Source organism: Sturnira hondurensis, unplaced genomic scaffold (assembly GCF_014824575.4).
Source record: "Sturnira hondurensis isolate 20B ecotype Veracruz unplaced genomic scaffold, ASM1482457v3 Scaffold0004136, whole genome shotgun sequence".
NCBI lineage: Eukaryota > Metazoa > Chordata > Mammalia > Chiroptera > Phyllostomidae > Sturnira > Sturnira hondurensis.
The window spans coordinates 28561937-28584878 of NW_028076767.1; the positions used below are offsets into that span (position 1 = coordinate 28561937).

General features: G+C 56.0%; 4 protein-coding genes across 7 annotated transcripts; 1 reads left to right on the forward strand and 3 right to left on the reverse strand.

Annotated features, from left to right (window-relative positions):
- Positions 1–762: 762 nt before the first annotated feature.
- SPATA25 (spermatogenesis associated 25) lies at positions 763–1878 on the reverse strand. Its single transcript, XM_037044176.1, has 2 exons — positions 1774–1878; positions 763–1394 (listed from the first exon to the last, which is right to left on the reverse strand). Exons 1-2 carry the CDS (start codon positions 1862–1864, stop codon positions 763–765), a joined length of 723 nt encoding a protein of 240 aa, XP_036900071.1. The 5' UTR covers positions 1865–1878.
- Positions 1879–2738: 860 nt separating this feature from the next.
- Positions 2739–4991, reverse strand: NEURL2 (neuralized E3 ubiquitin protein ligase 2). The gene is made up of 2 exons (XM_037044175.1): positions 4015–4991; positions 2739–2980 (listed from the first exon to the last, which is right to left on the reverse strand). Exons 1-2 carry the CDS (start codon positions 4754–4756, stop codon positions 2865–2867), a joined length of 858 nt encoding a protein of 285 aa, XP_036900070.1. The 5' UTR covers positions 4757–4991; the 3' UTR covers positions 2739–2864.
- Positions 4992–5089: 98 nt separating this feature from the next.
- Positions 5090–10942, forward strand: CTSA (cathepsin A). 3 transcript variants are annotated; one of them, XM_037044166.1, is made up of 15 exons: positions 5090–5181; positions 5376–5557; positions 5695–5806; positions 6040–6090; positions 6183–6269; positions 6503–6658; positions 6963–7054; positions 7393–7477; positions 8044–8135; positions 8218–8296; positions 8381–8520; positions 9208–9283; positions 9937–10026; positions 10167–10298; positions 10575–10942. In XM_037044166.1, the coding sequence occupies exons 1-15, from the start codon at positions 5128–5130 to the stop codon at positions 10656–10658; spliced, it is 1512 nt and encodes a 503-aa protein (XP_036900061.1). In that variant the 5' UTR covers positions 5090–5127; the 3' UTR covers positions 10659–10942. The 3 variants fall into 3 exon arrangements, with proteins under 3 accessions (XP_036900061.1, XP_036900063.1, XP_036900062.1); XM_037044168.1 differs by having other exon boundaries at positions 10194–10298; XM_037044167.1 differs by lacking the exon at positions 5090–5181 and adding an exon at positions 5197–5254 and having other exon boundaries at positions 5375–5557.
- Positions 10875–20219, reverse strand: PLTP (phospholipid transfer protein). Of its 2 annotated transcripts, none has more exons than XM_037044169.1 (16): positions 19957–20219; positions 19285–19395; positions 19102–19201; positions 18315–18443; positions 17874–18029; positions 16604–16667; positions 16461–16524; positions 15651–15742; positions 14515–14691; positions 14365–14424; positions 12537–12701; positions 12372–12439; positions 11922–11964; positions 11756–11819; positions 11592–11668; positions 10875–11192 (listed from the first exon to the last, which is right to left on the reverse strand). In XM_037044169.1, the coding sequence occupies exons 2-16, from the start codon at positions 19382–19384 to the stop codon at positions 11049–11051; spliced, it is 1503 nt and encodes a 500-aa protein (XP_036900064.1). In that variant the 5' UTR covers positions 19385–19395; positions 19957–20219; the 3' UTR covers positions 10875–11048. The 2 variants fall into 2 exon arrangements, with proteins under 2 accessions (XP_036900064.1, XP_036900065.1); XM_037044170.1 differs by having other exon boundaries at positions 19947–20218.
- Positions 20220–22942: the final 2723 nt, after the last annotated feature.

Below are 22942 nucleotides of genomic sequence, written 5' to 3' on the forward strand. Positions count from 1 at the left end.
GAGTTTCCCCAGTCACGAGCTAACTCACCTGACCCAGAGGGAGGGAGGGGTCCTTCAGAGGTGGTGGTTCAAATGGGTCCCCGGCCTCTTTACTAACCCCCCCCCATGTCATATCCTAAGATCATTAAAGTTGACTATTGCCCACTCTACACTGGTCTAGTTTTTTGTCTTTTGGAAGGCGCTTTGGGAAATACCATGGAAAGGAGAGACTTTGGAGTCCAGCACTACAAGCAAATCCTGGTTCCTCACCTGCCTGATTTTTGAGGCCTGGTTCTGCCTTCTAGCTGTGGGACCTGGGGCAAGTCACCCTTCTAAGCCCCAATTTGTTCATCCGTATAAATGGAGATCCTCACAGCACTGGAAGTATTGGAGGAGTGGGCATATATAATGGGCCTGATGCCCAGTGAGGGGCCTCAAATTAAGTATTCATTTTCTTTCTTTGCCTGTGGCTCCAGCACCTGCCCTCAGCAGGCTGGGAAGGACTTTGTACAGGAAACTGACGGAGTCCCAAAGCTACAGAAGCCTCCACTGTCCACGCAGGGTGCCTGTCTCATTTTCAAATAATTCCTCTGACAAGAACTGTCTCCTAGCTTAGCGGTATCTGGAGAAACTTCTGGGGTCTGGGCCCTGAGGAAGGACTGGTATTCATCAGAGTGGCTCAGACAGCCACCCTACCCCATCCCTGCCATAGGCACCCCCAAGCCTGTCTGCCCAAAAACCATACGGAGAAGCCACCCTATGCGTCTGGTGCTATTTCGGCAGCTATAAGCAGGAGCCAGGAGGCTGGCCCCTCCTGGATCTCACTGGGGGCATCTGCCCAGAGGCTATGTGGGCACACGCCGGCTCCCACTGCACCCCCTCCACAGCCCCCTCTGGCTCTGGATGGGCCATCATGAAAGCTTGAGCCGCCCGGATCAGGTCCTCTTCCCGCAGGCCTGGGACAGGCACGGTAGGGATGCCAGCGATCATCATGGCCAGGGTAAGGATGCAGATGTCAGGCTGGGGGCCGGCCTCCTTCCTCCCTGCCTTGGTGGGCATTGGCACAAGCCCTGGTGACAGCCCATGCAGCAGCAGGGACCCAGGCCTGCTGGGGCCCCCGGGGTGGGGAGCTCGACTTCTGGAACAGCCATTCTCCCGGCCCAAGCTCTCTGGCTGCTTCACATGGGAGAACTTGGGGCAGTATCGGCCATACTCCTTCTGCCGCAGTGTCTCCCAGTTAGGCCCCCCAAGGCAGCCCCTGGCTTCCGGTACTGCCAGGGCTGGGCCCCAGGCCTGGGCAGCAGGTACCACCTGCTCAGCTTTCTGGTGCAGTGGGCCTCGTCCGCCAGGGGCCACCACCACTGGCTCTACAGGACTATAGGGGCCAAGGGATGAGCCTGGAGAAGCAGTCTCACCTGCAGAAACAGGAATGAGATGGAATGTTATTCTTGGTCTCGTGGAGGAGGCCCTGAGGGGCAGGGCCCAGGAGCAGAGCCCTGGGAACAGGAGCAGTTAAGACCAGCCTAAGAGGGCTGGCTAGTGGTCGGGAACTCAGTTTTACTGAGATGCACACACCCAGTCCTCAACCCTAAGTGCTGAAGTGTTTGTTCAATGAATGAAAGAGGAAGTGGCTACCTCTTGGCAAGCCCTCTGGGAATGGCTCGTCTTTGAAAAGAATTCACTCAAGGGCCAACCCCAAAATGCCCAGCAGAACCTCCACCTCCCCAGAGCCAGGACGCTGGTTCTCAGGGGAGGCTGTGGCACCCCCTCCAGTTCCAGGAGGCCCTCTCTCACCTTGGCCGGAAGGTAGAAGACCTGGATGAGTTTGTGGAGACATGAAATAGGACATGACCGTCCCAAAGCCCGTTTGTGAAGGAATAGTCATCTGCCTCCTCTCCTACCCTCCATCACTCTAGAATGTCACCTCATAATCCCTCCCCTCTATACCTGGGACCCACCCCACAGCACTGACCTGTTCATTCTAGAACTTCTACAAGACAATGGGACAGAGTCGAGAGAGCCCTGGACCAGGATCTGGGCATTCTAGGTTCTTGCCTTTACCTTGGGTGAAGTTTTGTTCCTTGGTATCCTCATTTGTGATGTGGCGGTAGGGACCGCCCACTACCTCACCAGAAGCTGTGAGGACTAAATGAGACCATTTGTGTGGGGGCCAATGATCAGAGGTACAGATGATGGAGTCCCGTGCTTTGTGCCTGTAGTGTGGGGAAAGGAATGCTCTGCATCCATGCATTTGCTGTGTGAGTTTTGGACAACTGTATTCCCATCTCTGGGATTGGGGTTTCCATCTACAAAGTGAAATGGTCTAGGGCACCAGTTCTCACACCAGGCTTCACATAAGCCTCTCCCTTGGGAACATTAGAAATCCTTCCGCCCAGTCTCATCCCAGAGCAATTAAATCTGAATTCCAGGGTCTGACCCAGTTACCAGTGTTTTTCAAAGTCCTCTGAGTGGTTATAATATGTGCCAAAGCCGAGACCTCTGTGCAAGGGAAAGGTTTCTCAACCCTGGCTGTACATTAGCATCTCCAGGGCAGCTTTTGCAAAAAACAGTGTCTAGGCCCAAACCTCCAACAAATCTAGCAAGAACCTCTGGAGTGGAGTCTAGGACTCTGACGAGCACCCAGGCTGGGAACCCCCAGCTAGGTGACGTCTAACATGCTCTCTCTTGCTCTGCCAGCCCACAGCGATTCTAAAAGGAACGCCCCTCACAGGCCTCAGGGGCAAGGAGACCCTCTTGTGATCAGTGCAGCATCGGCTGTGTTTATTTCTGGCCCCGGCTGACAACGGGGTGGCCAGCTTCAAACCAGCCACAGCTTGGGGGCCAGGACGTGCTCCTGGACTCGGCTGCGGGGTCGCTGCAGGCCTTCACTCGTACTTGCAGAAATCCTTAAGTCCCTTGGGCAGGTGGAGCCCATCGATGGCCAACCGGTGCACCACGCTCCTCTGGATCACCAGGCGGCACAGGGTCTGCAGGGAGGGCACTGTGGAAAGAAGACGGTCAAAGGCAAACTGAACTGCAGGCTGGGTCTAAGGCTAAGTCCCAAGAAGATCTAGGTCTTGGTCTCCCCTCTGTCGTTAACTTGCGCAATTCGCTCCTGCTCTCTAGGCACCCCACCCCCCCGCCCCGTGACTCACAGAGCTGTACCTGTGATGGAGATAAGTGTCTCTTTCACAACATTTTCACAACGCTGCAGCCCCATTTCTATTATAACACTCAGGGCCCTCCCTTCTCCCTCACTTAGCAGCTTCTCAGGGCAGAGGTGGTGTCTGATTCAGCTCTGCAGCTCCAGCCTCCACACAGGCCTGGCACAAAGTGGGTTCTAGTCCACAGAATACATAGAAATGGGATCAGAAATCTAAATAAAGGGTTTGCCAGAGAACCACACCTAAGGATGAAGCTCTCAGTTTACGGTCTGAGATGTGATGTGATGACTTCAGACTGGTATGGCCCTGGCTGGTGTGGCTCAGTGGATTGCGTACCAGCCTGTGAACCGAAAGGCTGTGAGTTCCATTCCCAGTCCCTGCACAGGCCTGGGTTATGGGCCAGGTCCTTGGCTGGGGGCCTGTGAGAGGCAACCGAGCGACATTTCTTTTGAACAGTTTCTCTCCTTCTCTGCCTCCCTTCCTCTCTCTCTAAAAATAAATAAATTGTTAAAAACAGGCATGCCCCAAATCTAGGAGCATTTGCTTGATAAAAGAGCATACAGTTCTCAAAGAGGCTCAGAATCTCAGTTCTCTAATCGGTTTAGAAACCCTGACCTGGATTAATAGGGAAAATACTGTGAAAGCCAGAAGGGAATTTGGAGGGCATCCTAATCTGTCACAGCCAAGATGAGTAACAGGCCCAGAGCCAGGTACTGGCTTATCCAAGATCACAAGCAGAGGTAGAATTTGAGGTCAGATCCCCCAAACTTCTGGACAGACCAAGGGCTTGCTAGCTGGCTTGGGAGCCTAGCAAGTTTGGGTCCCCACCCTAGGCCAGGAGGGGTCGATCCCCAGGGGGTGGGATACCTACAGCCATACTCAAGCTGGACCAGGCGCACGCTCTTGGTGGAGGCAAACAGGTCCACCACTGCGTAGAGGGGCTGGGCGGCTGGCAGCCCCCGGGCGCTGGGGCCCATGTCCTCGCCGTTGATGACGATGTGCATGTCGGCTGTGCCGTCGGGGCGTGGGCAGAAGAGAACGCCCAGGCGGCTACGGCGCGCGGTCGGAGGTAGCACGTTCAGCTCATAGAGCTGGTCCAAGAGGTGGCTGTAGAGCCCAGGCCGACTGCGGCCCACCAAGCGGTCGCGGGGGATACGAAACTGATCAATGCACAGATACGGTTCCATCAGGAGGGCTGGGGGTCGGCTGGGGGCCATTGCCTCTGCTTCCGGGTGGCCCTCCCGGGGCACACGGTTGTGATGGCGCGTGATGGCAAAGACCCAGGTGTGGCCGAGGCTGACCAAGTCAGGCAGCGAAAACTCGGGCACCGGGGTCAAACTGGCGGGATCTAGCGCAGTCAGGCCGAGGCGCAGGTGACCGCACCAGCCCCGCTCTTTCTCCTCGATCTCGACCAGGAATACCTGGCCTGGAGCCAGTGGCTCGTGACTGAAGCACACGCCGTGAGCAAAGCTCTCCACGCGTGTGGCTCGCGTCCCAGAAGGGTCCACGCGGATGTTGGCACCATGCACCCGGTGGAAGCGGATGGGAGGGGGCTCGGGACGCGCGGGTCCCCAGGTCGGACCCAATTCCACGGGGTCGGAGACAGCAGCCATTTCCCCGCCATGAGCCGGCCCGCGGGTGCCTGGAACTATTTTGGGAAGCTGGCTCAGAAGATGACCACGGGGGGCACCATGTAGGGAATTTCCCACCTACTCCCTTCCCCGAGGCCCTGTGCCCGGTGTCCTAGCGCCGCTTGCTCAGCCACCCGGCTTAAAATGAGATCCCCCTGGAGGATGGGGGATCCTGGCGGTCCACACCCGAGTCATCTCAAAGGCGACGGGGACGTGACCTGCGCAGCCCTTGGACCCTGACCGGGCGTGGCCCGCCACAGTTCCCGCCCCCTCTACCCAGGGTCAGCAGAAACAGCTGAGCCTAGGAGGCCATCTGCCACGTGACACCGAAGCACACGTGACTGAGCATACACATGACTTGCAGTAGCCGGGCACCTTCGGGAAAGCTGGGACGCGGGGGAGCAGAGGTGAGAAGACGTCGAAGGCTGGCAGGGATCCCGGAGCCATGGCTGCGGGCGCGGGGGGCGGAGGAGGCTCGGCGAATTTGGGAGCTGGGCGCGGGGCTGGGGATTTCCTCGCCGGAGCGCCGCCAGCGCCTCCCCAGGGACGTCTGCGTGCAGCCAGGGGCCCAGTAAACAGCAGGCGCCCGCTTCCTCCGCAGATGGTCCGAGCCGCGCTATCGCCGCCGTGCTTCCTGCTGCTGCTACTCTTGTGGTCACCCCAAGGCGAGGCAGCCGCCGATCAGGACGAGATCCAGTGTCTGCCTGGGCTGGCCAAGCAGCCCTCTTTCCGCCAGTACTCCGGCTACCTCAAAGGCTCCGATTCCAAGCATCTCCACTACTGGTCCGCGGCTCTCCCCTCCTGGGTGGGGTGTCGGGGGGCGGCCCACAGTGATGCCCCTCAGGGGAGAGACTGGGGAGCGGGGAGGGCTGGAAGAGGCCCCTCCACCTGCACCCACCCCGGCCTGACACCCCTCCCAGGTTTGTGGAGTCCCAGAAGGATCCCAAGAGCAGCCCTGTGGTGCTTTGGCTCAACGGAGGGCCGGGCTGCAGCTCCCTAGATGGCTTCCTCACTGAGCACGGCCCCTTCCTGGTGAGTGGAAAGCAGCTCTTCCCTTCGTGACCCAGGAAAAGGAGAGGGCGGGGGCGCTTCCCAAAGGAAAAGGCCAGCGGAGAGGGGGAAAGGACTTCTGTCTTTTTTTTCCAAAAATGTCACCTCTTCCTGAGCCTTAGTTTCTTTAACTGCATTATCTGCTGAATGCGGTGGCCCTCTCCCTCCACCTGGTGGATTCTTGGGCCATGATCAGCCACATCTGTCCTCCTCAGATCCAGCCAGATGGTGTCACCCTGGAGTACAATCCCTATTCCTGGAACCTGGTATGGGCGCTGCTGTGGGTCCTGAGGGGGAGCCTTGGGCACTTGGATGGGCAGAGCCCTCTGCAGCTGCTTTCCTCCTCGCCCCCCTCCAGATTGCCAATATCTTGTACCTGGAGTCCCCAGCTGGGGTGGGCTTCTCCTACTCCAATGACAAGCTTTATGCAACCAATGACACTGAGGTGAGTCCTGCATCTGCCCGGGTACCCCTGCCGCCCTCCTTCTCTGAAGGTGGCCTGATACAGGGAGAGAAAGACCATGGCCGTGGAATCCGTTTTTTGCTGTCACATGCTGTGCACTGTGCCTCCTCACTATTACTTCCTCTTGCACAAACAGGGTAGCTTGGTGTCATCTGGAGAGTCTTTCCAGCTCAGACACCAAAGTTTCCAGATCCCCTCCATCCTGCTGTCCCCAGGTTGCCCAGAGTAATTTCGAGGCCCTTCAAGATTTCTTCCGCCTCTTCCCCGAGTACAAGAACAACGAGCTTTTCCTGACGGGGGAGAGCTATGCCGGCATCTACATCCCCACCCTGGCCGTGCTGGTCATGCAGGACCCAAGCATGAACCTTCAGGTGCTGGGCAGCTGCAGCGGGGAAGGGAGGCAACTTGGGACTATAGCTTCCAGGCCAGCGAGGTCAAACAGGTCGCCTCCCCCATCTGACCCAGACTCCTCCATAACACCCTGGCCACAAGCTGGCCTCTCTCTGTTCCTGTGCCTCCTGTGACAGGAACTCATCTGTCACGCTGCCAGCCCTGTTGTCTCTGTAGTGTGGCCTCCCCCACCCACACACCCCCAGAAAGCACCCTGGGTGTAGGTCAAGGGTGGCTCTTCTTCCTCAGCCTCCTGCTGAGCTGGATGCCCTGGCTGTTTCATAGGGATTGGCTGTGGGCAATGGACTCTCCTCCTATGAGCAGAACGACAACTCTCTCGTCTACTTCGCCTACTACCATGGCCTTCTGGGGAACAGGTATGGGAGGGGCAGCGGGCAGGGCAGGTCACAAGATCTCAGGGTTGCCCTGTGGGCACATCGTATCCCAGGGCTTACCCTGGTTTATCAGCACATGGTTGGGGCTGGGGTTGCTTAGAAGGGTTTGGTGCAAAAAGACCAAAGGCTGGAGGTTAGAATTTAAAGGGGCCAAGGAGACCAGGCATCATGGCCCACTGGCAGCTAGGCTGGGGACCTATATGCCACACCCTGTGGTATGTTTTCTCGTCCCCTGGGGTCCGGATGGAGGGAGAAGGTGGGGTTCTCGCCTCCTCCGCCCACCGTGGGTCCTTAAGCACCTGCACTCTGATCTTCTCCAGGCTCTGGTCTTCTCTCCAGACTCACTGCTGCTCAGAAAACAAGTGCAACTTCTATGACAACAAAGACCCAGAATGTGTAACCAGTGTAAGGTTCTGCCCCACCGCCATGTGTCACCCCTGATACTGCCAGTCCTGAGAACATCACCACATCTCCTCGGGGACCCCCCGTCCCCCATTCTCCTTGGTTATTCTACCATGCATCCTTCAGCAATGGGGTGTTCTGTGGGACATGTGAATATGAGTGCCCCCCCCCACTACTTCCTGTGACTCGGGGCAAACCCTGTCACCCCTGTGAGGGGACGGGCATTCTCTTATCAAACACCTGCCACATGTCAGGACTGCTGAACTGTGTCAGTGTAGGTCAGTCTTCCAGTGTCTCCTTCAAGGGGGATCATATTACCCCCACCTTCCCGATGAGGAAACTAGGGCCAAGGATATCCAGGTGACAGGGCCGGAAAGTGGAGGTGCTAGGATTTGGAGACCATTACACCAGATTCTTTCCACTGAGCCTCAGTTTCCCCTCCTGTGGAAAAAGTAGCGGGAGGGTAATGGCAGGGGGAAGAAGGAAAGCACCAGATTTTGGGATAAGTAGGGAATGTCTTGGGGAAGCTAGGGTTTTGTCAAGGGCCGTGGCTCGGGGTGTTGTTGCAGCTGCAGGAAGTGGCCCGCATCGTGGGCAGCTCTGGCCTCAACATCTACAACCTCTACGCCCCATGTGCTGGGGGCGTGCCTGGCCACGTAAGGTAGGCGCTGCGGGGTGCCCCATGGGATCAACACCAGCCCCATCTGGAGGTTCAGGCACCCATCCCCCCACTTCACGCGCAGGTACGAGAAGGACACCGTTGTCCTCCACGACCTGGGCAATATCTTCACTCGCCTGCCGGTCAAGCGCATGTGGCATCAGGTGTGCAGGGGCCTGGGCTCCCTCCCAGGGTGGGGAGGGGCGGGGCAGGGAAGCGAAGACCCTAACTGTGTCTGTGCCCCTCAGGCACTGCTGCGCTCCGGGGTCAGGGCACACATAGACCCCCCCTGCACCAACACCACGGCCACCTCCACGTATCTCAACAACCCTCTTGTGCGGAAGGCCCTGCACATCCCCGAGCAGCTGCCCGCCTGGGACATGTGCAAGTGAGATTCTGTGGCTGCATGTGGGCAGGGTGGGAGGGAGTGGCAGGCTTTTGGCGCTCGTGGGCATCAGAAAAGTTCCCAGGGGTCTTTTCCTAGGATTTTTCAGTGAGGGCAGGTGGGCCACTGTGAGTTTTTTGCAGGATGTTTAACCCCTAAATTGATTGATATTCAGCCAGTTCGTTCTTAAGTGGCCACATGGTTGCTGAAAATAGCGATTACTTCCATGGCATTTAATTACTAGACACATGCCCACTGCCCTCCCCCACCCCCACTCAGCTCTCCTTTGACCCCTCAAGGAAAAAGGTGACGACCTAGCACAGCAGGGGCCGTTCGGGTCCCTCTTGGATGGGTCCGTGCCCTGCTGTTGCCATACACTGTGCTTCGCACACCTATGAGCCACTTGCTGCGTGCATCCCAGTCATTGAAACATCCAAAGTGTCCCTATGTATTTCTAAGTGGAAGTGGGTTGAAGACCTCTGAATTCTATCTCTTTCCCCTGCACCCACCCCCACCCCCCACTGGCCCACAGTCCAGGAGCGTCCTAGAGAGGAGGGATGCTGAAGGAGGGGACTGAGTGAGTCCCAGCCTTCTGCCCCCTAGGCTGGAGCTTGGGGATAGGAGAGGTCTGGCTTGTTGACTCTTTCTCCCTACCTGGTCTTCCTGGGGCCTGCCCACGTGTTCTTGCAGCTTCCTCGTGAATTTACAGTATCGCCGTCTCTACCAAAGCATGCACTCCCAGTACCTTAAGCTGCTCGCCCCACAGGTGAGTAGGGGCAACACAGCTAGGTCCATCAGCAGCCTCAGGACCCTGGAACAGTGGCAAGGCGGGAGGCTGAGACTCCAGGAAGTGACGTTACTTGCCCGAGGGCCTGTGGTTGGCAGGATGGGGATATGAACCAGGCTTTGGCCGCACCCCATGCTTGTCTGGTGTCGGAGGCTGAGGGGTCTGCATTAGCCAAAGAGCCTTGAGGGTGAGAAGAGCTAGTTAGATCGGGTTACAGAGAGGCAAATGGATGGCCAGGGTGGGACAGAGTCTTGTCCAAGGTCACCTAGGAGGTACTGGTAGAGCCAGGTGAGGACCAGGCCTATAGCGCATGTTAGAGCATGGGCTCTGGGGTCAGGTAACCTGCGTGCAAGTTTCTTTACTAACCTGTGTGACCCCAGACAAGTTTCTCATGTATCCGAAGCCTTGCTTTCCCCGTCTGTGAAGTGGGATCAATAATGCTATCTCCCCTCATAGGTGAGGCATTTCATAGAGCACTGGGCACTCAGGAGAGCAATCAGAAAACAAACGCATTTCCTGACCCACACTGTTTAGCTGGGTCCCTTGAGTTCCCTCAGGGCTGGGGCTTGAGCCTGGTAATGGTGAGGCCTGGGCTTGTCCCCGACCTGCCACTGTCCCCTGCTCTGCTCCAGAAATACCGGATCCTGCTGTACAACGGGGACGTGGACATGGCCTGCAACTTCATGGGTGATGAGTGGTTTGTGGACTCCCTCAACCAAAAGGTAAGGCAGGCCCTGGGGTGAGGCAGGTGTAAGGGCAGGGTGAGCCCTGTGCCTGACAGATGGGGCCAGCCCAGGGGAGTTCCCAGCCCCTGAGCTCTCCAGGCTTGGAGTCTGAGCACAGGGGTGATGGGCGGCCATAGGCTGCTATGTCTCCCCCGGTGGGGCAGATGGAGGTGCAGCGCCGGCCCTGGTTAGTGGACTACAAGGACAGCGGGGAGCAGATTGCAGGCTTCGTGAAGGAGTTCTCCCACATCGCCTTTCTCACCATCAAGGTAGGGCCTGGGCCTGGGCCTGGCAGGGCCAGCTGGGGCGAGGCAGGGTGGAGAGGGCCCCCCCATTCTTCCCTTCTCATGGCTTTTTATGCTGGGTCACCTCCAGCCTCTTGTAAGGGCAGGTTTTGGGCTGGGTGGGGGGTTACGGAAGGGAAGGTTTGGGGCGAGGTTAGGAGAGGAGGAAGGTCACTAGCTAGGGGAATCCAGGAGCATGAAGGAAGCCACCAGGGGCACAGGCTGTACGGGGAGGGAATCTCACAAAGCTCTGCTCCTCAGGGCGCTGGACACATGGTCCCCACTGACATGCCGCAGGCTGCCTTCACCATGTTCTCCCGCTTCCTGAATAAAGAGCCATACTGAAGCCACCACGGGCCGGCCCCTACTGCCTGGTCCAGCCCCTCCCAGCCTCTCCTGTGAGAAGCAAGGTCCCCCTTGATGCTGAAATCCCCTGCAGGGCAATGGGGGAGTTTGTACTTTATTCCCAGCTCGGGTAGGGCCTGGCCCCTCCCTGCTTCAAGAATGCCCCAAATGCACTGATGCCACCCCAGGAACAAAGCAGAGCTCAAGACAGCCCCAGGAGTCTGGACGGACTGTAATTGATGGACAGACTGTGATTATGGAATTAAATTGAGTACAGCTTAAAACTGATCTCTGTGGCACGGGGGTTAGAGAAAACACTGTAAGCCGTGAGGAAGGGGATTCGAGGCACTGGAGTCCTGAGTGCAGCCGCCAGGGGTTGGGGTCGAGGGCTCAGACGACCGCTGTGGAGGGTGGCGTGGAGGGTGGCGGGGCGCGGGATGCCTGGGAGCCCCTGGTGGCCGCAGGCCGGTTCTTCTCAATCACCTCTCGCAGCCCTTTGGCAAAATGGAGGTCAGCCCCGATGGTGAGGAAGCCCTGTGCAGAGGGGCAGAGAAGGAAGCCTGTTCATTCTGTTACTGAGGCGAGTTTAGAGAGTCCTTGGCCTTGAAGGGGCTCTCAGTCTAATGGGACCAATGGACCAGCAAAGCACTTCTTATGACCCCCCTGTGAGGGGCGCTAAAATAGATGCTGCAGGAGTACAGCTCGGGGGGCTTCCTGTGACCGCTTAGCTAAGACCTGAAAGATGAATAGTCTTTAGGGGTGAACTCAGGGAAGAGTGTTCCAAGGTAAGGGCACAGCCTGTTCAAAGGGCTGGAGGAGTGTGTGTAAGACTCAAATGATGGGGCGGGGGCCAGGAGGCAGGGAGGTTTGCACTCCCAGCCTGCAGAGGGAGAGGATGGCTCTGCCCTGCTTCCCCGTGGTTGCCCCACTCACCGCGTGGTTCGTCACCACTTCTCGCACGAAGTCCATCCCCTCAGGTAGTGGGATCTGCACCCCACGCCGGGTCCGCTCTGTGGGCCAGGACAGCTGGCTCAGTCTGGGCCTACCCAGGTCTCCTCGGCTCCGCCCTCCTCCCTCCTCGTGACCCCTACCCCTACCATTGATCAGGGGCATCACCGCAAACTGCAGCATGGTCTTCAGAGGGGCCTGCAGTGGGATCAGCTGGGCAGGAGGAGGGGTGCAGTCAGGGCCGAGGGGGCCGTGGGCTTGCCCTTGTCACTCACCCTGACCCCAGCCCCGGCCCACCCATCATTCCCCACTCACTGCCAGCGACTCAAATGCAGAGTGGTTCGAGTAGATTCGGAACCTGGGGGATGGAAAGAAATGCCTGGTGGGCGTGAGCCAGGAAGCTCCCCTCCATCAGGCGCCCAGGCCTGGCCATCAGGAGCTAAGCCTCAGTCTCAGGTGTCCCACCTGCACCCTTTGCAGGGCTTCTACCACTCCAGCTGTGTGTCCTCAGAGAGCCACTTCCCCCTCCAGGTGTCCTTTTCTCCACATTGGCTACTTACTGGTGGAGCCCTTCCACCCAACGCCCAATATGTAAAGTACTTTGGGGTATCAGCGAAGACCACAGCTCTCCAGTGGCCTCATGGTACGCCTGAATTTTAGCGTAGTTCTTTTTCCCCAGTTCTGTTAGGCAGGTGTGATTATTCTGAAGACACCGAGGCTCAGGGAGGTTAAGAGTTTGCCCGAGATTTTCAGACATCTGCATACTTGCGCAGGTCCAGCTGTATGCGCAGCGCCTTCCCCTGGAGGGCCACCTTGGCGCTGAGACGGGCGTCCTATGGGAATGTGGGGAGGGGCGATGTGTCACTGACCAGGCAGGTACCCAGCCCCCTCCTCCCCAACCCTCAGCAGCCCTCACTCGGGCGCCCGCACCATGATCATGCTGGAAAGCAGGACCTCGGGCAGGTTGAGTGGGGCCAGCGCGACAGTGACACTGGCAGTGACAGAGATGGTGGTGCCCGAGGGCTTGATGGTACAGTGCGGTGGTTCCAAGACCTTCAGTTCCAGCTTCAGCGGAGAGTCAACCACTGCTGGGCTCTGGGGACAGCAGGGAGGGAGGGTCAAGTCCCAGGTCTGTTCCTGGGCGAGCCCACCTGGAGGAGCAGCGGCTCAGACTCCGCCTTCTGGGAACCCAGAGTGACAAGTCCAAAAGAGGTGTGGCTTCCCCAGCCCCACAGAACTGTGCCCAGACTCTGTGCCTTTGTGCAAAGAAACCTCTTGTTCTAAGGACGTATTCTGTCCTGGCCGTTGTGGCTCAGTGGATTGAGTGCTGGCCTGCAAACTGAAATGCCGCTGGTTTGATTCCCAGTCAGAGCGCATGCCAGGGTCGTGGGGGCCGGGTCCCTGGTTGTGGGTGTGTGAGAGGCAACCAACTGATGTATCTCTCACACATTGATGATTCTCTCCCTCTTTTTCATTCTCCCTTCCCCTCTCTTTAAGAGTAAATCAATAAAATCTTTTAAAAAACAAAACAAAACATATCTCCTCCTTCCTCTTTCTGCTTTCCTCAGTTCTCAGTATTCATGATCCACCTCCCATCCCGACTCCTGGGGGACGGTGTCTTCACATCACATATCCCCGTCCATGGCCAAACCTCCTTTCTCTACACTGCTGTGCTGTCCTTTCTAGAGGCCGTGGAGGAGTACTGTCAGATTCCCACACTGACCAAATACTTACTCTTAAGCAAACGCTTCATTTTTTTCTCTATTTTTTTTTTTTTAGATTTTTATTCATTTTTAGAGAGAGAGGAAGGGAAGGAAAAAGAGCGGGAGAAAAACATCAGTGTGTGGTTGCCTCTCACACACCCCCTACTGGGGATCTGGCCCAAAACCCAGGCATGTGCCCTGACTGGGAATAGAACCGGTGAGCTTCTGGTTCACAGGCCAGTCAGTGTTCAGTCCACTGAGCTACACCAGCCAGGGCCAGATACTTCATTTAAACCTCAAAGTAAACATGTGAGGCAGGTATTTTCCTTTTGGGGATGGGGAAATTGAGGTACAGAGAGGTCAAGGAACTTGTCCAAGGTTAGACAGTTACTCAGGTGCAGAACTGGGATTCGAACCCAGGCAGTCTGGCATGCTCTCAGAAGCAATGCTTGGCCACAAGTTTGATGGTGGTGCTGCTGCTGATGATAGCAATAACTACGGCAGCTAGTGTTTATTGAGCATTTACTCTATCCTGGGTACTGTTCTACTTGCTTTATGTGTATTAATCCTTTTAGTCCTCATGACACCCCTGTGAGGTTGTACAGTGTAGTGGAGAATGCCAGTGTGACCTGGAATCACAGATTCATAATCCAGATGCAAATTCCAACACCATCATTTACAAAACCGAACCGAGGACACTGGAGGATTTTTGGTTAAATTTTGAACGCCCACCCCTCTCCCCATTACACAAGGGAAAATAAGCAAAAAGAACAGCCTATCAGTCACTAAAGCCCCTACACTTCCTTGCAGAGCTTGGGTCCTCAGCCCATCCTCATCACCACTTCAAGTATTAGGACGGATGGAGCAGGGACTAGCGAGCCCCCTTTTCGGACCTAGCTACAGGTTTGGCTAGGTGAGGGGACTTGGCCAGGGGCCAGGTCTTCTGTCTATTCCATGGTTGCCATCTGGGGTCTCCACCTCCGTACCTCACCGGTCCCCTGCAGGTGGTGTGCCCACCCACCCCGGCCACGTCCTTACCTCCCACCAACACTCACCTGCAGGACGATGCTGCCAAAGTAGGAGGCCCTCAGCAGCATGTCTAGGTCCTGGGGCACCTGGTCAGGAGAGTGGGGTGGTGAGGCAGGGTTCTCAGGAGCTCCATCGCAGTCCCCTCCTGCCCATCCCACAAACAGGCCCTGGCATACCTTGTCCCCCACCAGCAACAGCTTCAGGGCCCCTGCCCGGAAGTAGCTCTCCAAGGCTGAGTCGAAGAAAAACTCAGAGAAGGCCACGTACACCATCCGTTCCTCTTCCTGCAGCTGGGGCTCCACTGCGTGGTTAGGAAAGCTCCGGTTCCCCTCGGCCAGGGGAAAGAAGGCCCCCTGGGGGAGGGAGGGGCATCAGGGTCAGGGCCAAGGCCAACTGGCCTGGCACAAGGATGTCTCAGGCCCGGTGCGAGGCACTGTGAGGGGTGGTGGGGAGTCGGACCCTGCTGCTGTTGTTGGGGGACCTGCAACACCCTAAAAGGCTAGAGAAGGGGGGCAGCTGGAGTGCCGTGAGGAAGCAAAGCCATCGGACCTGGGAAGGGAGGCTCAGATGGGTTCAAGGAGGAAGGGCCATTTGAGCGGGCTGTGAAAGCTAAGTGACAGTAGAGACAGCAGCTACTGCTTATGAATACGTAGTGATTCTTCCATGCCCTTTACACAGACTGACTCCTTTAATCCCCTGAGGTGTGTTTCCTTACTGTGTTATTTCCATTTACATATTAGAAAACAGGCACAGAAAGGCAAAGCTGCTTGCTTAAGGTCATACAGCTAGTGAGTGGCAGAGCCAGGATCCGAACTTCAGGCGTTCTAGCTCCGGAATCTGTGCTCTGACACTGCTCTACTCCAGTAAGGAGATCGAAGGTGCTGTGTGGCCTTGGGCAAAGGACATCACCTCTCTGAGCGAGTTTCCACATTCCTACAATGGGTATAACATTATACCTGACTCTCAGGATTATGAAAGGATGGAATGAGATTATGGGCACACACAGCTCTACGTCCAGCTCCTTCAGAGGGAATGGGGAAAAGCAGCGCATGAGCAAAGGTGCCCAAGTAGGAAGCGGGGTGGGCGGGGCAAACTTGAAAAAGAATCGCTGCAGAGGCTCAGGGCGAAGTTAGAAAGCTGCGCCCAGACCCAGGAGGCGGGCCTAACTCTGCAGGCAGCACGGGGGCCACAGCATTCCCAGCGTTGGAGTGGCTCCTCTCGTAAGAGCTGTGCTTTAGAAAGATAAAACCAGTGATTTTAAGGAGAAGGGGGGAATCTGGTGCCAGACGCGTCAGCCGGGAGGGCAGCTCACCCGGAAGTCCATGTCCAGATTGCTGGCGGAGACCTCAGGGTCCTTTAGGAGGGAGTAGTCAATGCCAACGAGATTGTCCACCGAACTGCGCACTGTAGGGAGGGGCCCAAATCACTCCAAGCTGTGCGAGGCTTGGCCAAATGCTTAAGTTCTCTGGGCCTCAGTTTCTCACCCGTAAGTATTACCACGTGGTCGTTTAACACTTCCCTCATAGGGTTGTTATGAGGATCAAATTAGTTTTCTGTGCAAAGCACTTAGTGCCTGATGGGCAGTGAGCACTCAACCATGGTAGCTATTATTATTATTATTACCGGAAGGGGTTTCATCAGATCACTAAACAAGATGGCAAGGGATTCCCTTCCCTCCTAGCTTCCCCTGCCTCTTCCTTCCCTGCCCATTTGCCACAGTAGACAGAGGTCACAGCTCAGGCAAAGAGAATTCACCTTAACTGAGCACCTACTAAGTGCCAGGTGGTGACTACAAAGAGGGACCCAGTGACTCACAAGCACGCACTGAGGATCCTGACAACCAGCTCTCAGTTAATCCTCACAGCGACCCTGGGAGGAGGCCTCCCTGGCTGAGCGAGGAAACCAAGGCCCAGAGAAAAGTAAATACTTACCTTGGGTCACACAGCAAATCGGCAGAGGCCACACTGGAACCCAAGGCTGTTCCACAGCAGGGTGTGGAAAGAGCTTACTTGCTCTGAGTGCCGCCTGACAGCTGTGTACCCGGCCCCCTTCTCCCCGTGATTCCAGCCCGGGGGGGGGGGGGGCTGGCCCAGAGCTCGCTGCCCCGCCAGCACCCACTCACCAGGCACGGTGTCCAGAAGGGAGTTGAGCAGCACCGTCCCCGCGTGGTAGAGCACTGGGCAGATCTAGGGGGTGGGTGCCAGAGTCAGGGCCTTTGACAGAGAGGGCCCCCCCAGGGTCCCCCAGACCTGCCACTGCCCACACCTGCTGGTTCAGGAGGAAGCGCATCCCTGAGGTGATGAACGAGGAGAGGATTTCATACAGCTTCCTGTGAGGAGAGGAGAGACCAATGAGCCTGGGCCTTGTCCCCATCGAAATCCAGGTCCAAAAAAATCGCAGTGATCCAAGAGAAAGGGGGGCAAGGGGTTGGGTGCATCAACTTTGACCTGAACCACAGCTCTTCTATAGCGGCCTTCCCTGACTGGGGCCCAGAACCCCTCCCACAAGCCAAAAGAATCTAGCCACAGTTCTTTAAACCTGCTCTGAGCATCCCACCTCCATGTGACTGATTACCCATGCCCTCACTTCCACCCTCAACGCCCACATTCTCTATTTCCCTGCCTAGGCTCAGATGCTTCCTCTTTCAGGCAGTCTTCCCAGATGACTTCCTTAGTCCCCAGAGTACTTCTTAGTCCCTCTCTCAAAGCCCCAGTGACAAATGTGTTTTCCCTCCAACTAGGCTCTGAGCTTCTTTCTTAATCCTCAGGGACTGACATGCACTTTTTTTTAAATCCTCATCTGAGGATATTTTTAAATTGATTTTAGAGAGAGAGGAAGGAGCAGAGAGAGACGGAGAGAGACACAGAGAGAGAAACATTGATGTGAGAAGCACTGAATGCCTCCCTTAAGCGACCTGATGGAGGGTCGAACCTGCAACTTAGGTGTGCACCCTGACTGGGAGTTGGAAAGGTTTCAACCTTTCCATGTACAGGTTGACTCTCCAACCAACCGAGCCACACTCGCCAGGACAGCGTACACTTTGTTGAATAATTAAAATGTGACAGTGTGCCAATAGCAGATGATAAATCTGCTATCTTCTCTCCCCAACTCTCTTCTGGAACCAGCACAAAGGCCGCTTCTCAGCCCCAAACCTGGGCCCGTGTTACTATTTTTGTTATAACTAATAAGAGCCATCAATTTTGGGGAACCCATTTCATGCCCACCTGCACTCATATCCTCACGGTTCCTCTTATCTGGGTGGCTAACCACTGCTCTAAATAGTTTCACATATATTAACACAAACAGGCTTCTCAACATCTTATAAAACAGTTTCTATTACCATCTTCGTATTACCAATGAGGACACTGAGGCTCAGAGCTTCAGCGACTTTGCCTGAGGTCACACAGCCAGGAAACGGTGGTGCTGACACTGGACCCAGTTGGTCTGACTCCCAAGTCTGCGCACTTTGCATTGCACTAGGCAGATGGACTGTGGAGCTCGAAGCAGGTGCGCTGGGACTGGGGATGGGGCTTACCTGAAGGTTCCCCCGAAGGCTGCGCGCATTCTGGAGACAGAGGCTTCGCAGGAGACGTTGGAGACTTTGATCCGGCCGGTGGGATCCCCGGAGAGCTGCAGAGCTGTGCGGATGGATATGCCCTCCGCGGAGGCGTTGATGTAGCCGCCATCGTAGCTGCCAGGAGTGGGGTGCGAGGTTTGCGCTTGGAGCTTAACTGAGACGTCACTGCCGGCTCCCCATCCCCATATATCATGATACCTCTTAAGAAGGCTTCACTTTTGCACAGTTTACCAGACATTTTACCAAACCCTATCAGCCCTTGTGAAGTGGGTATGACCGCCCCCATTATAGAGATGAAGAAACTGAGACTCAGAAAGACTAAGGGATTGCCCACACCCCCACATCATCCTCAGCCCTCCTGACCCACTTGCCACTCCCCTGAGGGTGCCAGGTCCTCACAAGAACCAGTAGAGAAGCTGTCTCCGAAAGCCCAGCCCCAGGGAGGCGTTGCTGATTTGTAGCACCAGCTCCTGCTCTGGCTGGAAATGGAGCTCGGAGGATGTCAGCTGCAGCTCCATGACCTTCACCCTGCAGGAGGCCTCAGGGTCAGATTCAAGGCCAGTGAGGGGATACCACTCAATGGGAAGTTCAGCCCCCTTCCTCTTCCAGCCCAGGTTTCCTGGGGAAACTGGGGTGGTTGGAATGAATTATTCCATTGCTCTTCAGGTGCCCGCCCTGGGCTTGGGTGGCTCGACTTGAGCCACGGTGGCTCCGAAATGAGCTTCTTCTGACTCACCTGTAAGGGGGGTTTCACCCCTTCTCTTAGAAGTCTTATTGCTTGCACTCCCTGCCCTTCCGCACCCTGGGGTTGCTAGACCTGGTCTTTTAACCGAGTCATTTGTCTGCCTCATCTAAAATCCGATCTCCCTGTCCCTACTGTTCTAAACAAAGGGACGTGATCTGTTCCCAGGACTTGTCCCATTAGCTACGCTCTGGTGCCCTAGACCTAACTCCGGTCCATTGGCAAGTTTCTTGACTCGCTTCTCTGGCGCTGTTTGGCCACGCCTCAATTCCACTCAGCTGTTCTTGGCCCCGCCTACATTTCCTAGACCACGCCCACCTGCTTGATTCCCACCTATGCTGGTTTGGCCTTTACCTTCTAGGCCCAATCCTATTTCTTAACTCCTGACTGATCGATTTGGCCACACCCATCCTTCGAAGACCCGCCCGGAGGTTCCCTACTCACTCAGAGATGTTGTAGGCGAAGGGGCCCTCTCTGCCGCCCAGGTCCGGAATGGTGATAGTCTCCAGCTCTTGCTCCAGAAAGCGTAGTCCCTCCTGCTTCACTGAGGCAGGAGCAAGACCGTTAGCTCCTGAACCCGCTGCTGGGGTGACCCCGCCCTCAACTGCCCCCGCCCGCGCCCCTTACCCAGCTCCAGCGCCTGGGAGGTGATACGGAGCTTGCAGCCGGGGATCTCGGCGTGAGCTCCGGCCACCAGGGCGAAGAAGAGGGCCCAGAAGAGAGCCATGGCGAGCGGGCCTGAGGGTAGGGTGGGTCACGGGAGTCACCCGGCCGCTAAAAGCCACTCCTCGGATGTCCAACCAGCCGAGGGGCTGGCGCGGGCCGTTACTCTCGAGATAGCTCTTCGGGGAATTTGGACCAATAATATTGGCTCCATTTGACAGATGCAAAAACTGAGACTGAGAAAGACACGCGACCTGCGCTCTGGCCCACAGAGGGTTTGGAGCACGGGGGACGGGGAGGGGATATCTTCGGTTCTCTCGGGCAACCGCTGCGTGACGAATTTGGACCTCTCCAACAACCTCTTTTCTTTAGCAGGGGGCGGGCGCGACTTGCCCGTTACCATGGGAACAGCTGCACATGCATTCCTAGGGGCTAGCTTGCAGTTTCCCAGGCCCCAAGCCGGGGAGGAGAGGGGTCTCTCCGCTTCTCCGGGTCCTAAATCCCTGCCATGGGGATTTTGACTGGTGACTCCCGTCTCAGCGCCCTCCTTCATGGGGTAGCCTCCCCACCCCTGGTTTAGTAGACCACGCGGCTCAGCGAAGGCCTAGGGGTGGGTAAGAACGTACCCCAACTCACTGCGGTGGAGCTGGGAGGGTGGAGGGTCGGCGCAGTCACGTGGGGCGGCTGGCAGCGCAAGGGATCCGGGCGGCGGGGTCTGGCGGGCGGCTCTGTTCCATCCGCCTTTATAAAGCTGGGCGTCTCTGACCCCCCTCCTCTTCCCGCTCTCCCTTCCTCCCTCGGGAGTTGGGAGGGGATGGGGCGGGACGCTGGCAGCCCGGGTGGTAGGGAAGGCTGTACAGAGCCCCGTGACAGGCCCGGACGCTTCCAAGACAAGTGGCAGACCCAAGCAGGACTGGAGGGAGGGAAGTGCAGGAGTCGGCCCGCCCGGCCCCCCAACAATCCCCGCTTCTCTGGGACCTTGGTTTAGATTCCAATTACTCATCTCTTCCTGCGTGATGCTGGGCAAGTCACTTCACTGGGGTCGTTGAGTTCCAGTTTCCTCATCTAGCAAAATGTGTGTGATAACGGAACTATCGCTTAGGCCTTTATGGCAGCCCAGGGCAAGCCACAAAGTCAATGCCAAAGGCACAATTTTTCCTTCCCTTTCACCCCTTTCCTTCCCTTTCACAATCATCTCAAGACCTCTCCTTGCCAGGTTTCACAAAGAAATCCCCAGCTGTCCCTGTGTCACTACGTGGGGAAAAGGGTCCTGGAACCTCTCCCACGGGGTCCAAACAAGTCCACACAGACTGCTGGAGTGGTCCCAGGGGGAGGTTTGGCGTTTCCCCAGGAACTGCGGGGGGAACCTTTGGAACTAAGTTCTCTGAATAGCACCCCTCCCCAGCCCCTCTGCCCATCTACTGCCTACAGAGTTCCCTGATCCTAAGACAGGGCACAGAGTGGGTGCTTGTTAATTTCTCGTTGTCAAACTGAAGAAAGAAGAAGGGAGAACAATAGTGTCCGTCGGATGCAGATTTAGCAACAAGCACTCACGACCAGCTGGTCCTGATTTGCCCAGGATTTCTCTGGCTTTGATAACTGGGTGTCTTCCTTCCTGGTCACCCCTCAGTCCTAGGCAAACCAGGACAGCTGGTCACCCTAGATGTAGACAAACTGCTGTGGCCTTCTTAACCTGCGAAGTCTGCACTATTGTGAACCCTCCTCAGCAGGCAACTAGAGGAACATGCTGCCCTGTGGCCACTGTTGGGGAACCCATGGACTTATCGTTCACGGGAAGGTGGGAGGTAAGTGGTTATNAGCCCCTCTGCCCATCTACTGCCTACAGAGTTCCCTGATCCTAAGACAGGGCACAGAGTGGGTGCTTGTTAATTTCTCGTTGTCAAACTGAAGAAAGAAGAAGGGAGAACAATAGTGTCCGTCGGATGCAGATTTAGCAACAAGCACTCACGACCAGCTGGTCCTGATTTGCCCAGGATTTCCCTGGCTTTGATAACTGGGTGTCTTCCTTCCTGGTCACCCCTCAGTCCTAGGCAAACCAGGACAGCTGGTCACCCTAGATGTAGATAAACTGGTGTGGCCTTCTTAACCTCCGAAGTCTGCACTATTGTGAACCCTCCTCAGCAGGCAACTAGAGGAACATGCTGCCCTGTGGCCACTGTTGGGGAACCCATGGACTTACCGTTCACGGGAAGGTGGGAGGTAAGTGGTTATAACCCAGTAGCTAAGTGCTTAGACTCTTGTGTCTGGAAGACCAGGGTTCAAATCCTATGCTGTCAATTCTTAGTACCAGTTCTTGGATTCCTTGCTTAAGCAGCCGTGACCCTCAATATCCTCACTGTAAAAGGGCCCCCAATAAACTTATTGCAAGAATAAACTAAGTGAGCATAGTGCATGTGCTGGGCATGGTACGTGGCACCCCATTAGCATCAAATAAATGCTAGCTGTTGTGATTTTGGGCACAAACCACAGGCAAAACAAACCAAAAAAAAAGCAAATGTGCTAATAATATCCAGAGGAGGAAGTGGGAAAATGTATGCTTGAACTCTAGTAACTCACTCTTCCTGGAGCCTGGCACAGGCAGGAAATCTGGTGGGTGTTAGTTTTTTTTCCTCTCATTAACTGCAGTGCGAGCTCCATCTTTGAGTCATTGTTACCTCCTATAGGGTCTTATCCCTTGCAACCTACTGTCCCCACAGCAACGCCAGTGAACTTGAAATGTGACTACGTCCATCACCTTGGGCGTGTGGTTTCACCTCTCTGGACCTTGGTTTCCTCATCTGGATTGCTTGTGGGGATTAAATGAGTTAAGGCATTTAAAGGGCTTCATGAGCAACTAGCATGTAGTACAGGGCTCACAAAATGTTAGCTACAATCATCGGCATCATTAGCCATCGTCCATCCTGTGGCTTTCCATCACTCCAGCTTTCCATCACTCCTGCTTCCCTGCCCTGATGTCCCAGCCTGTGAAAGGGCCTACCTTGTCTTGCCTTGCACCACCATCCCCCTTTGTCATTCTGCTCCAGCCGCACTGGCCTTTTGGTTCCTTGAACATGCAAATTACATTCTCCTCGCTCAGGGCCTTTGCCCTTGCTGTTCCCACTGGTTAGGATGCTTTTCCACTTGATCATTCCACAGCTGGCTCCTTGTTCTTTTGGTCTCAGCTTAAATGGCATTTCTTCAGAGAGGCCTTCCCTGCTTACCCAGCAGTCACCCTCAATCACATCAGCTTGGTTTGTTTTCTTTATAGATCCTATTTGGATTTAATGTTGGTTTATTACGTTACTGATTCATGGGGATGTGGGGAGCTGGGGACCTGACTCACCACTTCTTCCTGGTGTCCAGAACAGTGTCTTGCACAGAGTGGGTACTGAATAAACGTTTGTGGCGTAACTGAACTGCTTTGGAGTCCTCCAGTGTCCCTAGGAGCAGGTGACACCTACACCAGCCTGGGATTCTTTTTCAGCTGCTGCACCTCACCAGTCTCAGGCCAGCTGCTTCTAAACGCAGGCCTGGCCTGGGCTGGGAAACAATAAGGTACAGTCACTGGCCTTGATTCCAGGGACTTGCCCACTCCGCCTGCCTCTCTCCCTCACTTGGGTTT

Excerpts from the sequence above, each read along its gene's own strand:
- SPATA25 (XM_037044176.1), bottom strand. The coding sequence starts at position 1,864 with ATGACTATTCCTTCACAAACGGGCTTTGGGACGGTCATGTCCTATTTC. Across the intron at positions 1,395-1,773 it reads TCTTCTACCTTCCGGCCAAG|GTGAGACTGCTTCTCCAGGC; the intron begins GTGAGAGAGGGC and ends CTGTTTCTGCAG.
- NEURL2 (XM_037044175.1), bottom strand. The coding sequence starts at position 4,756 with ATGGCTGCTGTCTCCGACCCCGTGGAATTGGGTCCGACCTGGGGACCC. Across the intron at positions 2,981-4,014 it reads GGTCCAGCTTGAGTATGGCT|TGCCCTCCCTGCAGACCCTG; the intron begins GTAGGTATCCCA and ends TTCTTTCCACAG.
- CTSA (XM_037044166.1), top strand. The coding sequence starts at position 5,128 with ATGACTTGCAGTAGCCGGGCACCTTCGGGAAAGCTGGGACGCGGGGGA. Across the intron at positions 6,659-6,962 it reads ACCCAAGCATGAACCTTCAG|GGATTGGCTGTGGGCAATGG; the intron begins GTGCTGGGCAGC and ends GCTGTTTCATAG. Across the intron at positions 7,478-8,043 it reads ACCCAGAATGTGTAACCAGT|CTGCAGGAAGTGGCCCGCAT; the intron begins GTAAGGTTCTGC and ends GTGTTGTTGCAG.
- PLTP (XM_037044169.1), bottom strand. The coding sequence starts at position 19,384 with ATGGCTCTCTTCTGGGCCCTCTTCTTCGCCCTGGTGGCCGGAGCTCAC. Across the intron at positions 14,692-15,650 it reads ATCTGGACATGGACTTCCGG|GGGGCCTTCTTTCCCCTGGC; the intron begins GTGAGCTGCCCT and ends TCCCTCCCCCAG. Across the intron at positions 12,702-14,364 it reads TTGGCAGCATCGTCCTGCAG|AGCCCAGCAGTGGTTGACTC; the intron begins GTGAGTGTTGGT and ends TGCTGTCCCCAG.